The sequence below is a fragment of the Helicoverpa zea genome, chromosome 19 (assembly GCF_022581195.2).
Source record: "Helicoverpa zea isolate HzStark_Cry1AcR chromosome 19, ilHelZeax1.1, whole genome shotgun sequence".
Taxonomy (NCBI): domain Eukaryota; kingdom Metazoa; phylum Arthropoda; class Insecta; order Lepidoptera; family Noctuidae; genus Helicoverpa; species Helicoverpa zea.
In genome coordinates, this window is record NC_061470.1 from 4,895,018 (window position 1) to 4,910,642 (window position 15,625).

Below are 15,625 nucleotides of genomic sequence, written 5' to 3' on the forward strand. Positions count from 1 at the left end.
ATCTTGATGAAACTGCAGTAATACAGCTTATTATGAGAATAAAATACTTTACGTCCGCTTGAGGGTGGATCCGCTCCCAGCGGGGCCCAGCAGCCCAGCGGGGCCCAGCAGGGCCAAGGCCTGCCGGGGCTGCGGGTTGTTCGAAAGAGATACCGCGGCCCTGGTACATAAAAGGCCTATGACGGAACACGACGATTTTAGTCAGTAAAAGTCTGACACTCCCTCACCGCTGCTAACCCACAGCGGGAGGGGTCATTTGATGATTTTACGTCGCTAAAAAAAAAAAAAAAAAGGGTGGATCCGCTGGCAGGACCTAGTGTTGCTATAAATTCGGTATCTTATGCTAGTATTTGTTTTACCGTGGTAAATATCTGTAACAAGTGATTAGAGACACAATGTATATTGAGCTAATGTCAAAATTCTATTTCTCTAATCGCAAATCAACGGATAGATCGGTTATTGTATTCTACCATTATTCTACTAACACGATTTGGTAGAAACTATATTTTTAATAGTAGTAACCGTCACTAATGACAATGACAGTTATTACGTCAAGTCGCAATTGGCAATGTCAAACACTGCACACATCGGCATTTCACGTGTTCACGGACGCAATTTTCTTTGCACACAAACACATTTCGATTCATAAGTGTTGTTGAATATTTTGTCATTAAAATGACATACAAACGAAAAAAATATCACCACGGTGACACCCACCTGAAGAAAAGGTGGAGAGTGAGAAATCGGAAGAAGGATCTTGATCAAATTGACGACGATATAAAAGAAGGTATGTTTTGTTTACGAGTGGGAGCCGTCACATGGCTTGTCAGTCAGTTTTTGAGGTTAACATTTTGTGTAAAACTCGTGTTTCAATTTATTGATTTTGTGATAGAATTTACTTTATGATAGCTTAATGTTTAAGAAATATTTTATAATGCCTTTCACTGCGTTGGTTAGTTGCAAAATTCTAATTATAGCATAAATTGTGACTGTCAGTGTTTATATGGCAAACATTTTGTCTTTCAGAAAACGCCGAGAAGTTATTAAATCAAAGTGTAGACTTGGACCTGCCGGGTGCAGCGCAGCATTACTGCTTACATTGTGCTAGATATTTCATAAACGAGCAATCGCTTAACGAGCACTTCAAAACAAAAGTCCACAAGCGAAGGTTGAAGGCGCTTGAGCTCGAGCCTTACACTATCGAGGAGTCAGAACGCGCCGCAGGACACGGCAACTTCAAGCAGGCGGCTAAAAGAAAAATAGTCTCACAAAACACCGAAAAAGCAGATGCGGATGGTGATGCAATCATAGACGATATAAGCCCAAGTAAAAAGCAGAAAATAACACAAGATGCTGCGTAAAAGCTTTACAAACGTAATTATTAAGGTTAGGGGCTGTAACATACAGCCAACAAGGAATTCTGCTTTATTTGTAAGTGGTGCCAAAGCTACTGAAAACTTTATTTACATAACTCCACATGTTGATTTCCCTGAAAGAATACAGGACAAGAAGGCTTTACAAAAAGTTCTGCAAAAAAGGAAGGCTGATATTGACCTGGCCAAGGTAGAAGGTCTCTGGCAGGTTTATGAGGACCTCAATGCAAAGAAAGCAGAGTATACCAAGAAAAAGGAAGAGTTATCACAAGAACTTGGGAAGCTGATCAAAAATGAACCAGACAGTGAAAACACAAAGAAACTTAAAATGCAAAGTGATCTCATTAAAGAAAATATTAAGAAATTAAAAGTACCTCTATGGTCAGCAGAAGAAGCTGCTATGGTTGAAGCCTTAAAGATACCAAACAATTTACATTATCGCACACCAGATAGCAAAAACAAAATTTTATACTCACAACTTTCTCGACCCAAGAAAGAGAAGAACCATCTCAGAATAGGCAAACTAATGAATATTCTTGACTTTAAAAAGAATGAGAATTACTATTTATTAGGAAACGGAGCAATGTTTGAGTTGGGAGCAAAATTTTTTTTCAGCAAAATACTGAAAGACAAGAATTTTGTGCAGTTTTCAAATCCAGATTTTGTTAAAAGTTTAATTGTTGAAGGCAGTGGCAAAGACCATACTAACCCTGATGTCAGCTTCATTTTACATCATAATGAGGACACTAAAGTTAATATTGATAGCAGATTGCACCTCACTGGTGGGGGATCTCTCTGCTCCTTCCTTGCATACCATGCCAAGAATGTGTTGCCGGCCAAAGCCTTGCCCCTGAAGTACTTTACAATGGGGAGGCAGTACATACCTGCAGCTGCTGAAGAGGACAGTCTGTTCCACGTCAGTCAGTCATCTGTTGTAGAATTCTTTGGAGCCTCTAAAACTGAGCAGGACCAAGATCAATTGCTTGACGAGCTCATTGACACAGTAAAACTTGCATACAGTAAAATTGGGTACCATTTCCGAATGAGTTTAGTTTCAGCTGACAAGTTGTCTATGTGGGAATCACTCAGGCTCTCAGTAGAGATGTATTCAACATCCTTAAAAGACTATGTGGAGGTGGCCAATGTGTCCGTGAGTGGAGACTTCCTCAGTAAGAGGTTAATGCTAACTTATGTTGAAAATAAAGAGAATAAATTCCCTCATCTGGTTTCCGGTACATTGTTGAATGTACCCAAATTTTTGGCGTGTGCACTGGAGCAGGATGAAGAGTTTACTGTTCCCAAATTTGCAAAGATCGAGAGATATTTATATTGTGATTAAAATCTCTATAACAAAGGATAAAGTCAGAAATGGCTTTTCCTGTGAGGTTTTATTGTTCTTTGATATAGAGATTTTGTTGTGCATTTCTTTCTCAAGTCTTATAAAAAGGTGTTATTTCTAGAAATATTATATGAATAAAAAGCGTATTTTATTCAAAAATACTGTTTATTAATTTTCTAATAATCTCATGAGTAATAATATCAAAAATATAATACAATATCAGTTTACCTGGTCATTTACAAATCAAATTGGTATTCAGTTCTAACCCACTTGGGCTTTAGGGGATCAATGGGTGACTCCTGAGTGATCTCAATGACGTTCATATGTCCTGTCTTAGTGACCAGCACAATAGTGTGGGTTCTGAAAAAACAAATTATTCAAATAAAATCATCCTCCGAGCCTTTTTCCCAAACTATGTTGGGGTCGGCTTCCAGTCTAACCGGATTCAGCTGAGTACCAGTGCTTTACAAGAAGCGACTGCCTATCTGACCTCCTCAACCCAGTTACCCGGGCAACCCGATGCCCCTTGGTTAGACTGGTGTCAGACTTACTGGCTTCTGACTACCCGTAACGACTGCCAAGGATGTTCAATGACAGCCGGGACCTACAGTTTAACGTGCCATCCGAAACACAGTCATTGGTGTCTAAGATATACTGAGAAAGTACATACAAACTTAGAAAAGTTGCATTGGTACTTGCCTGACCTGGAATCGAACCCGCGCCCTCATACTCGAGAGGTTGGTTCTTTGCCCACTAGGCCACCACGACACGAAATTATTCAAATAAAAATGTTCATAAAATAGTGTGCGTTACCCAGGCCAGATGTTGCCGAAAATGGTCACTTTAATCTTATAGATAATTATTAGTTGTGCGGCTTCTGTAATTGTTGCGCACATTTTTAAATTTGTTGCGCTTATAGTTTTTTAATTATTTCACAAAAACATTTCCTGCTGGCGTAACGTTACCCCAGCCAGACCTTTTTCTTTCTAAAAATATTTAAATAAATATTACCATTATATAGGGGTAAACATTTCTGTTTCTTAGCCTTTTGGCTAGTTTTGACTACATTTACGGGCCAAGTAAATGCAGCGTGTAGGGTGTATGTGTGTGTTTATTTTGTGTGTTGAGGTGTTATGCCATGTTCGTCCAATTGCATGAACTTTCGTACTATGCGACACGTGGTGAGGATTGCGGCTTTTTGTAGTAAAATGTAGATGGAGTCTTTAAGTTCTATTAGTTTGAGGCTGTGGTGGAGGTGATTAGGTATGACACCCGTGGTGGAGACGATCATTGGCACTACATATACTTTATCTTGTCTCCAAATTCTTGTGACCTCTTCTTTAAGTTCTTCATATTTGCTTATTTTTTCTACTATTGTTTTTTGTAAGTTATGAGTGTTGGGTACTGCGATATCTATAAGGTAGGTGACTTTGTTTATTTTATCCTGAAGGGTTATATCTGGTCTATTATAGTGGACAGTTCTATCTGTTAGTATTGCGCGATCGTGATAAAGTTTATGTGTATTGTTTTCTAGAACTGTTTGCATTATATATATATTATTATTATATTATATATATTTGTATGTCTCTACCAGACCTCGGGACTAGAGTCCCGGATTTTTGGGAGGCAAACGTGGGGCCGAAGCCAACACGCTGAAGCCCTTTTGAGACAACTTTAATGAAATGGTGACACAAAACCGACGATTATCCCTGTATACACTATAGAAATGTACCCAAGGACAATCCCCGGTTCTGTGCTAAACTATTGCTAACTATGGATGAAAACTACTTGGGCTATTGTAATGGGATGCTAATGGACTAGGAATTGGGATAACTATGGGAACTATGGCACCTGCCGATAACAATGTTTGCACACGTAAAAATGGCAGGTGGAGACTCGCCAACTCACTTACTGGGCCCCCGGGAATCAGTCGCTAAATCGCGACAAGGGGGCAACAGGTACATGAGCGGCTGAAGGGTGAGGATACCTCGGCGGACTTTAAACGCAGATCACGCGCTCCCTGTGGGTCCAGCATCACCGGCCCACTCGCCACTTACCACGAGGCACCTACCCTCCGAGCGGGCTGCTAACCCTACTCTAGCGACTCCACTCTGACCGGCCGATGAAGGCAAGCCAAGAGGCGGGAGACCTATCCCCCGTCATGCTTCACTCCGGCAGGCCGGAGATGGGGGACGGTATACTCTCCCTGGAGCACTCGGATATATAGCCCCGCGGGGTCGCTACTCCCCGTCATCCGCCTCAGATGCCCTGCGGGGTTATATATATTATTATTATATATGGGGTAAACATTTCTGTTTATTAGCCATTTGGCTAGTTTTGACTGCATTTACGGGCGGGTGCCAAGTAAATGCAGCGTGTAGTGTGTTATTGTGTGTGTTGCGGTGTTATTTAATGTTCGTCTAATTGCATGAACTTTCTCACTATTCGGCACGTATTGAGGATTGCGGCTTTTTGAAGTTGGATATAAGTGGAGTCTTTAAGGTCTATTAACTTGAGGCTATGGTGGAGGTGATTGGGTATAACACCCGTGGTGGAGATAACTATATTATTATTATATTATTTTTCGTAACCACCTAAACTTGGTCGGGTTACCACGGTCATTCACTTCCTAATGACTTTAATCGTATTATCTCATTAATTATCCAATGTACTGAGCTGAAATTTTACTGACATACAACTGATCTATATAACTAATTATTGAGATAACATTCAGTTCATATATCCAATCCAGTGGCCAAATAATACCGCACGCGTCAAGACCGTGCTCGTGAAGAACTGAATATCATCATAACTTGTTAAATACTTACAGGATACTAATGAAACTTCACATACATTTGAAGGCAGTTACAAGCTTTAAAATAACGAAAAGCAAGTCTTTAGACCTCTTATTGAGAGTGCTGGGCCCAATTGAAATGTTTTTTCATTTAATGAAATAACTTTTAAGATATGCATTTTAAACTTAGTCCTAGGAAGTCATGTACAAAATATGATAAGAATCCGCTTAACCATTTCAGAGATCTAGCAAAACCAAAAACGTTACCCCAGCAAAATCTCGAATAACTTCGCAACCGAAGAAAGAACAAATACAAAATATGGCACAAAATTTACTTTATCTAGACAACTAATTTTATAGGTAATATTTATTTAAATATTCCCATTAGAAAGAAAAAGGTCTGGCTGGGGTAACGTTACGCCAGCAGGAAATGTTTTTGTGAGATAATTAAAAAACTATAAGCGCAACAAATTTAAAAATGTGCGCAACAATTACAGAAGCCGCACAAATAATTATCTATAAGATTAAAATGATCATTTTCGACAACATCTGGCCTGGGTAACGCACACCATAAAATATATATTTTTTAAAAGAAAGCGAGTTCTTGTAATACCTTGTTCCGTATCTTCCTTGCGGTATGCACACGTAAACAGAGCTCAGTTCTTTAAACAAATTCGGTCGCCTTTTCTCCAACTGGTGATCTGGTAGGTGGCTGAAAAATATTACTTCTGAATTAAAACTATCTAGGCACCTCTTATTACTTTGAAGGTAGGTAGGTACTACAAAAAATGAACTTTGAAATAGCCACTTAGATAACTTTTCTAGAAGGCACGCACCTGGTTTAGACAATGCTCTGCCTAACTTTCCAGTAATTTTGCACTTGTTTTTTTTTATTATATCCTCTGTTCATCTTACCTCTCTTCCCACTTGAGAAGTTCAATAAGTTTATCCACAAGTTCCTGCTGCATACACACTTTGTTGAACGTGGTTATGATTTCTTTCAGTTTATTTCTGCCCGCTTCCACCTTCTTCAGAGGCTTCTCCGGCAGGGAGTTGCCGAAGCCCACATAAATATCCTTGTGTTCTGCCAGCTCGTCATTCGCGTTGTTGTATGAAGATATTAGTGGGCCACCTTGCCTGAAATAAGCGGTAAACAGGCATCAAGCTTCTTGCAAAATTATTAGTATGAAGTCTTTTTCAAATGAATTCTTCAACTAAATACAATACTTAGGTACATTGAGAGTTCTCGTTAATTTTGGAGGTAGTAAATTACTATTATACCTATTCATTTGAAGGGATTATTATTCTTTGTTTCTGCAGATATAGGTGCGTACCTGAATTCTACTGAGACAAATACAAACTCGTTACAGTTCTCAGTGTAGTTTTTAATTTGTTCAATATAGGTCTTGATGGGCCTGTCGCCTTTGACATAGTCAGCCACTATTTTTCCTCTACCTACAAAAAAGCAGATATTTTTTGTGACAACCAAAAAGTTATTCATTCTATTTTTCTATCACTAGCCAGTGACTCCACCCAGTAATATAGCTTATTTAAGAATGTCGGGAGCAGGGATTGAAATTGGTAGGGTCAAGAAGACAACTTACTTTTGGCATCCGGTTTGTTATTGCCTGCTATGTTTAACAGCACTCCCAGCTTTTTACGCCTTGGAGCAACAGCTAACCAAGTCCCCCCTTCATTGACTTCCAAATCACGCCCTGCAAAGAGAAGAAAAGCTTTATGGTGACAAGTAGACAATTGCAGAACATTAAATAAAGTAGAAATGAGAACTTGCAGATCCTATGACAATATTTATGAGTTGTGGCTGAGATGGTAGCATGAAATTAAATAAATAATTTGAAACTTTTATATACCCCTAGGAAAGTGAATAGAAGTGAAATAGAAGTGTGATTCTTTTTCAGAGTAGATAACGTGTCCTGGGCCTTATGTTCATGCAGCTGTAGTATTTAATATGTACCTACCCACATGTTAAAACTTGTGACATGAAATTGGCATGGTGATTTAATTTGAAATGGTGATGACTGATTTAATTAAAGGTGTTACACCTCCGAGAACGTTAGGATCTTCATTCCATGGGGCCATATTTTGAGTGTGTCTGTCATAATACTCGTCTCTGTTTGAGACTAGTACTAGACTGTAGTCGCTCTTGGGATCGTTGGTGCCATTATACATGAATAAGATGCACATTTTTCTTATCTACAAAAAAGAAAGAATAAGTTAAAAAAAAAGAAAACAAAAAATAAACAGATAATTCACCAGTATGTAGTTTGGAAAATGTTAACAAAAGTATGCTTTATATAATATTTTTTCTAACATGGTAGCAAGTCCAGTGTTCAGTACCTTTTTGCTGCCCGGATCAAAATGAGCTTCTTTTATTTTTCTTACAATACAATTATGAAGTCTTCTAGCAGCTGAATGGTAAATGGCTGAACCAGTATATTTAAAATTTACTACAGGGATTGCTGGATACCTGAAGCAGGAAATAGGATACTTTTGGTGCGTGAACTTCTTCAGAATGCGAGGGAAGTCACGATAAAAAGTACAAAGCATGATAGAATGAATATTATAAACTAGTAGACTAATGGTAATGAGTCAAGTTTTATACTAGGAACCAAACTACCTAGACGAGTTACCAAGTCAATATTCTATTACTTACTTGTTATTGAAATGAGATGTGGTAAATACTTATCAAAAGTATAATCTACAGACAGCAATTTCTACAAGGAGGTACTGATTAAATTTGTTATCAGCAGACATTTAACTATTTACAATTCATTGTTTGTCAAGTCTGGTGATAATTTAGTCATTCGATCGGTAGGTACAAGGTACAACATTTCGGCTAAACTTAGATACAAATAACATGCAAATATCTAAGATATTTTCGTCATAATTACAATATCAGTCCGTTGTATACTCGTATTGTACAATTGATTGATTATCTTGATTAACTTCTAGTTGGATTTTAAGTCCTTTCTGTAAACGAAAACCTTTATTGTAAAAGAAAAAATATTATTTCATATTTTTAAATTTTTTGTTTGTTGAATCAGCTGATTGACTAAGATGACAGTTCAATAAAATATCTATTTACTATACTCTATGGTCGAAACAAAAAATCAAGGGGCAGCATTTCATAGAGAATATTCAAAAATCGCCTAAAATCGATTGCTAGACAGCAAGCCCGCAAGCCCTGGCGAGCCCCGACATATGATAGGTGGAATAAAAAGTTGTCATGTCAATGTCAATTTTCATTGTGAAATGGAAATATTAAAAAGACTGAGAAGAACGCATATTTATTATTAATTTTGTCTTACTTTTCTCTAGATTTAATTTACTTAGTTTATTTGATCACATGAATATCGAGAATGGATTCGAGTTTACCATTTTTTAGTCTTCCAGTGAGTACAACAAGATTTAACAAACATCTGTTTTATGACTTGAAACGACTTATTCTCGTGTTTATTTTAGTTCGGGGATTCGGAGACTACGGACTTTTTCTCGAAGCCTCAGGAGTGTGGGTACGATGAGCTGCAGGCTACGTTACCGCCTCACGGATCGCTGTTGGGGCCTGATGACGTTCTGGCGCAGTTCCTGTCTGGTGACGAGCCATTGGAAGAGCCTGACCTCAATGGGCCCACTACATTGCACTGTGAAATTTGTAAGAAGCAGTTTGACAATGCTAAGAAGTATTACGGACACTTGAGGGTACATTCCAAGGAAAACTCGTGGATTTGTGGTGAGTATTTAAATGAATTTTGAGGACATTAATTTTATTGTTGTTTAGATCGTAATCCGGTCAGTGGGTCATCTTGGTCTGTTTTGTTTGATTTTCAATGCAAGTTAAGCTCAATTTGAAGGGATATATAAAGCTGAAATTTAGTTTTTTTTGTTTAAGTACAATACAACAATCTGGTAATCAACTATTTAGGATTATATTTACCTTATCTAAAAGCAAATACCCAATTTGTTTTAGACAGATGTCCAGACCAGAAGTTCTCTACCAAACAGCAGTTGATGAAGCATGGGCTTACTCACAAGCCGCTGGAGAGAGAGTGGAAATGCCTCCAGTGCAGCATGGCGTTTGAGGCCCTGTGGAATCTGCAGCAGCACTTGTTCTCTAAGCATTTGGATTATAAGTATGAGAAATACCACTTTCTGCTAGTTTCATCCTTAGAAAATTACTTATATGATTTTTCCAATTAGTCTATTTGTTCCTTATATTAGTGCATTCAAACTCTTTGGCTTAATAATATGAAGGTTTTTTTTGTATGTACAATAATGTACATGGATGGACAATGGATATTGTCTCATAATTAAATAGAATGAATATACCAGCCATAACAAAACTCGGGTTGTTTACAAAACATAAATAGCATCAACACCTGTTTTTGATTGATGACAAAATATAGTGACAAAATGTAATGACTTCCTTGAAAATAAATTATCATTTTTGACCTGCAGACCTCACAAATGTGACCAGTGTGAGAAAAGCTTCACCAAACCCTCAGATTTAAAGAAACATAAGGACAATGTGCACAGTGGTAAGATCTATTCAAAGTAATTGAGTACCAATTACCATGCATGTAACATAATTTTGTTTGTGATGTCACAATTATTATTTACACACATAAACTCCTATCTCCCTTGTATAATCTCCCTTACTCACTTATACTCTTCGATATTTACTATTTCTATGTATAAATTCCCTTATGTACTCTCACTCTCTACTCACTACTGTCTTATGTACTCTGTCTAGTCCCCCTATGCTATGTACTGACTCATTTTTAGTCTATTAATTTATTCATATTCATGTTTTCAGATGTAAAGAAATACAGTTGTCCAGAATGCGAGCATCGTTTCAAAGACCAGTCGAACTTGAAGCGCCACATGCTGACCCACAGCAAAGAGAAGCCCTACTGCTGTTCCGGATGCGGGAATAGGTTCCAACAGGTATGATTACCAAACTTAATGACGGCTCCCTACTAGATTCTACGTTTAAGCATAAAGTTTGGGGACTACTATAGTTACATAGGAAAACTTCTCTTACTTAATCTGGATGTATTTTTTGATAGTTTTTGCTATTTGCCTAAAACCAGACGATTGTTGAACAGATGAAATTTAAAAAGCTTTTGACAAAATCAGTCACATTTTGTGGTAGCCTCAAAACAAAATAACATGTACAAAATCTTGTACAGTTCTCGCAAAACTGCTCTTATTATCTACCTTCTTTTATTATCTAAAATTGGTTTCTGCGCCGGTACACGCGCAATTTTATTTGAAAACAAAAAAATTGCGAGAACTATACCAAATTAACATTATTGTTCAGTTAGCGTCAATGAAACGCCATGCTGCCAACTGTCAGCTGAGCAGACACAACGTGGAGCCGACAGACAAGACGCGCAGGAACTACTGCCGAGTCTGCGGCATGAGCTTCCAGTACAAGAGTGCTCTACTAGAGCACTGTGTCAGGTAAGCTTCTAGCTAGTTCTGATAGCCTAGTACTTAATTTCCGTGGAAATAAGGGGTATTTTATAATAACTCCTCCATTTTCTGTTGGCCCATAGTCCCTAATGGTTGGTTTCAGTGCTTAAACTATTAATTGAACTTCAAAAAGTCTGTCTAGCCTTTTCCTACTTAGGTCAGCTGCCAATCTAACACAATAGTAAAACAACTACCTACTTGTCTGACCTCTTCAACCCAGTTACCCAGGCAACCTGATAGACTATGGTAGGTATGGTTGTCAGACTGGCTTTTGGCTACCTGTAATTACTGCCAAACCCACAAAAACGTACTCTCCGACACTCGGAAGACCTCGTTGCGACAAGATGGTCACTTATCTACGGACCGACCGCACCAAGCGTTGCTTAACCTTATACCCTTGAGTTTGTTTCGGCGTTTCTTCTCAGGGATCAGTCATTAGGAAATACCGACCTCAGCGTTCTTAAAATGACGTGTAAAAGTGATATAATGTCCAACTTGCAAAATAAACGATTTCATTTCATTTCATAATCGATTATCCCTTTCAATCTTTCAGACAACACACAATCGCTCCCCCCAAGCCGCCTGAAGTCGACAAAGAAGATAAGAACCATCTAAACGACACAAATCGCATCGTAGACAACATAGTCGATGACATTCTATCTGCCGAAGACGACTATATGACTATGACCACACAAAACGAGATACTAAACGTATACAACCCAACAGACATAGACAATAACCCAGAAAACTTAATGCAGATAGAACTATTAAAAGAAATGAATCAACTACACATACTCGATGGAGAATTGTTTTATAACGATATAGATTTTGATAGCATACAGCCCAGCCATATGTTCAATACAAACACTAACGATATGGACTACGGTACGGATAAAAATGCTGAAATTCTTTTCGATTTTACCGACGGCAGCAAAAGTATGGATCAGGAAATTATGAATACACTATTTCATGTCAAAGCTGAGTATTTGCCCGATGAGTTACTAAATCCTCCTGAAGTTATGAATATACCTGAAAAAACTAATATTTTAGACAATCATGTGTCTGTGAATGAATGTGCTACAATATTTGAAAGTGATGTGGATTTAGAAGCTAGTACGAATTTAGCAGCTAATTTAAATCAGTTGATTGGTGAAAATAATGTTCAGTATATATCTACTGAGGATGATGATACATTTATAATAAGTTTAAATAGTGAAATTGATGCTGAGCAGTTAACTGACATGTTGAATATAGGTGTAGAATTAGTTAATGATAAAATTAAGGAACAAAATATTATTCCTTCTTCTGAAATTAGAAATGAGGTTCCTAGCATAAAGGCGGAAGTTCCAGAGCCTAGCATAGACAATCCAGAAGAGCTGATATTTCCTAAGCCAGTAGTAGTGAAACTGGAAGAACCAGTAACAGAGATGCCCATGAATTCGATGGCTTCTGAAGATCAGAAGACTATGAAATATCACAAGCCAGTAGTGGTAAAATTAGAAGAGCCACTAAGTGAAGTGCCGATGAATGTAATGGCTTCTGACAATCAGAAGAAGCCAGTGAAAGCTAAGCATGTTATTAAAAGAGTTCTATATGTTTGCGTACATTGTAACAAGGTTTTCAATAAGAAGGATAATTATAGATCTCATATAGGTAAGGATGCAACTGCTTTATTTTGGATTCTGTCAAATATTTTTAATACTTGCATTGTAATTCAATTATTTTTCTAATACAAAAACGCCAGTAATCAATTTTAACTGGGTTCAGTAATTTTTATTGGATTATGTTACAAGCTTTTGCGAGCGGTTTCACCCGCATCTCCTGGGAACATCTTCATGCACTTGGATATAAAGAAGTATAGCCTTTCTCGACAAATAGCTAACACTGTAAGAATTTGTCAAATCGGATCATTAGTTCCTTCAAGTAAACAAACAAAATCTTCATGAGTATGTATAGATAGATAGATTAGATAGATATACGTTATCAGGTATACCAATTTTACTCTTAATTTTCTAGATATATTTATTCCTATTTTTAGCGACACACGAGCCATCTCTCCGGCAACACAAATGCAAGGTCTGCGGCGAGAAGTTCAGCTACAAATCTACACTAAACAAGCACACTCGAGACAAACACACGCCGCGTGTAATCTGTGGACATTGCTGTCAGATATGTGATCGCGTCTTCCGATTTGCTTGGATGGTGAGACTTATTTTTTTTTAACTAAAATTAGACTTCTTGAGCAGTTTTTTAAAGTCCAACGCCGAATCCTATGTGATTTTTAGGGTTCCGTACCCAAAGGGAAAAGGGTTTTCGTCCGTCCGCCTGTCACCAGGCTGTATCTCATGAATCGTGATAGTTAGAGAGCTGAAATTTTCACAAATGATGTATTTCTGTTGCCGCTATAACAACAACTGAAAACTAGAATTAAATAAATATTTTGGGGGGCTCCCATATGACAAACGTGATTTTTTTGTCCCTTTTATATTTTGTAAACATCTTTGGAACATCTTTGGCAGCAGTAACAGGTAGCCAAAAAAATATCACGTTTGTTGTATTCCCATACAACAAACGTGATATTTTTGTCTGTTTCATAAATAATGGTACGGAACCCTTCGTGCGCGAGTCCGACTCGCACTTGGCCGGTTTTTAAATTTTAGACTTATTCAGCAGTTCAGTTTGGTATTCGTTTGCTCGGGTAACTGGGTTGAGGAGGTCAGATAAGCAGTCACTTTTTGTAAAAGACTGGTACTGGTAAATAATATTAAGTAATACATATACCGCGATAAAATCCGTAGAAGTAGTTTTATTTCAACGTTAACTATATATTTCAGCTTCGTGAACACCTGGACCGTGACCACGACGGTCTGAAGCCGCACGCGTGTGACTACAAAGACTGTCAGAAGAGGTTCTACAAGAAGTCAGACCTTATTGTACATAAAAGGTATTTCTTTTTTATCTAGCTTCGTCTTTTGTTTGTACCGAACCCTTTTTTTAAATTCCGATTTCCCAAGTTACTAGAAGACAAATAAAAAACTGGTTGTATTTGTAATTTAATATAAGCCGTTATTAAACTGACTTTCCAAAACGAACGCAAATCTTTTAGTTGGAGGATAAATAAGCTTATGATAGGCTCATTCGCCTGCAGCTTAAAAAGTCTTGACAGAAGATTATTAATAATTTTATACTACCCTCCTTAATTAAATTTATTCCTCCATCGTGTCTACAACAAACGTATTTAATATTAAGCATACACGTATATCCCAGGTCCCACACAGGCGAGCGTCCATTTGTATGTGACATCTGCAAGCGCACGTTCCCTCAGGCGGGACACCTCAAGCGACATGAACGAGACGTCGACTGCACCAAGTTGTAAGTACTGCATGTTACCCCAGCGGGGCCCAGCAGCACTTTGCACTTCATTGGTTTTTTAAGTTGCATTTCATTCCGGTTTAAAGTTGCACATAACTCAGTTTAAAATTGTATTTAAATCAGGGGCCCGATTCTCCTAATTTTACTTAAGCAACATACGATTCACGTTCGACTGCGATCCAATCCCGACTCGATTACGATTGAAGCGTATGTGGCATTCCGCTATTTTTTCTTTGAAATAAACGTTTTTATCCTTTTCTGTCATTCAAAAATGAATCATTTTGTCTGCAAATGATTTACGATTGCAAAATGATTGTACAGCAAACTACCGTATAGACCAAAATCACCAAATTAGCAGAACAATCGCACACCAATCAAATGTCAATCGAATACGATTGGTCTTTTATTAGTAGCAGAATGCCCGATATGGTTAAAACTGCTATTGCTATCATATTGCGATTCGATTTCTATTCGATTTTGACATTATTAACTTAGGAGAATCGGGCCCCAGTTTTAAAGTAACTCAGTTTTGGAGTAATGTTAGATAAGTTTAGTATTGTTCTCTTCTCTGTAACTTATTGTAAATGTTGTGCCTGTAACATTTACACTGTAAACACATAAGTATGAAACTAAGCAACTGTACTTGTTTAGTCAATATGTTTGTTGGTTTACCTGAATGAATAAATAAATAAATAGACTCAATTTTTAACAAAATTCAAAAAGAATGTTAAAATTGATCTTTCTTAACTATTTAATAAAAGTCCGTTGCACTTAAGTTTATTGTGTCTTTGGCTCCTATTTTTGTACATATACATACCTACTAATATTTAATTTATTGTTTCAGCGTAAAGGCGGAGACGGTTCAGAAGGTGCAGAAGGCGCAAAAGAAGGCCCCATCGAGAGCCACATCTGTGATATTAAACTTAAACCTTAAATAAATTATGCATTTAACCAAAACACCTTGTTTTTATAGCCCTGATCACAGGGAGATGTCTAAATAAGCATTTGATCAACTACACTTACAGCCCTACTACAGAAACTTAAACATCTGTTGAACACTTGACTAAAAAAGTGTGGTTGCAAAACGGACCATATTTCAACGTCATAATATATAATATTTTTAGACAAGTGTTCAACAGACGTTCAAAAGTTTTTGTGGTACGACGGCTAGAATTTGTATGTAGTGATGTGGCTGTGCGCTCCGGACCATATGAAGTTGGTAAGAGGTGTTAAAATAAAATAATTTAATAC

The 15,625-nt window shown here is 37.5% G+C and overlaps 4 protein-coding genes across 9 annotated transcripts; 3 read left to right on the plus strand and 1 right to left on the minus strand.

Moving 5' to 3' along the window:
* Positions 1–552: 552 nt before the first annotated feature.
* Positions 553–2,871, plus strand: LOC124639438 (zinc finger protein 593 homolog). Its single transcript, XM_047176797.1, has 2 exons — positions 553–787; positions 1,027–2,871. The coding sequence occupies exons 1-2, from the start codon at positions 676–678 to the stop codon at positions 1,359–1,361; spliced, it is 447 nt and encodes a 148-aa protein (XP_047032753.1). The 5' UTR covers positions 553–675; the 3' UTR covers positions 1,362–2,871.
* LOC124639434 (serine--tRNA synthetase-like protein Slimp) lies at positions 1,351–2,871 on the plus strand. Its single transcript, XM_047176790.1, has one exon. The coding sequence runs from the start codon at positions 1,351–1,353 to the stop codon at positions 2,710–2,712; it is 1,362 nt and encodes a 453-aa protein (XP_047032746.1). The 3' UTR covers positions 2,713–2,871.
* LOC124639435 (transport and Golgi organization protein 2) lies at positions 2,859–8,572 on the minus strand. Of its 6 annotated transcripts, none has more exons than XM_047176793.1 (8): positions 8,419–8,572; positions 7,865–7,994; positions 7,570–7,720; positions 7,111–7,221; positions 6,841–6,961; positions 6,422–6,643; positions 6,120–6,218; positions 2,859–3,072 (listed from the first exon to the last, which is right to left on the minus strand). In XM_047176793.1, the coding sequence occupies exons 3-8, from the start codon at positions 7,709–7,711 to the stop codon at positions 2,949–2,951; spliced, it is 819 nt and encodes a 272-aa protein (XP_047032749.1). In that variant the 5' UTR covers positions 7,712–7,720; positions 7,865–7,994; positions 8,419–8,572; the 3' UTR covers positions 2,859–2,948. The 6 variants fall into 6 exon arrangements, with proteins under 6 accessions (XP_047032749.1, XP_047032748.1, XP_047032751.1 ...); XM_047176792.1 differs by having other exon boundaries at positions 8,181–8,570; XM_047176795.1 differs by lacking the exon at positions 8,419–8,572 and adding an exon at positions 8,145–8,188.
* Positions 8,573–8,759: 187 nt separating this feature from the next.
* LOC124639770 (zinc finger protein 43-like) lies at positions 8,760–15,331 on the plus strand. Its single transcript, XM_047177236.1, has 11 exons — positions 8,760–8,919; positions 8,990–9,257; positions 9,495–9,657; positions 9,983–10,062; positions 10,341–10,471; positions 10,848–10,990; positions 11,556–12,655; positions 13,041–13,204; positions 13,837–13,946; positions 14,270–14,374; positions 15,219–15,331. The coding sequence occupies exons 1-11, from the start codon at positions 8,887–8,889 to the stop codon at positions 15,310–15,312; spliced, it is 2,391 nt and encodes a 796-aa protein (XP_047033192.1). The 5' UTR covers positions 8,760–8,886; the 3' UTR covers positions 15,313–15,331.
* Positions 15,332–15,625: the final 294 nt, after the last annotated feature.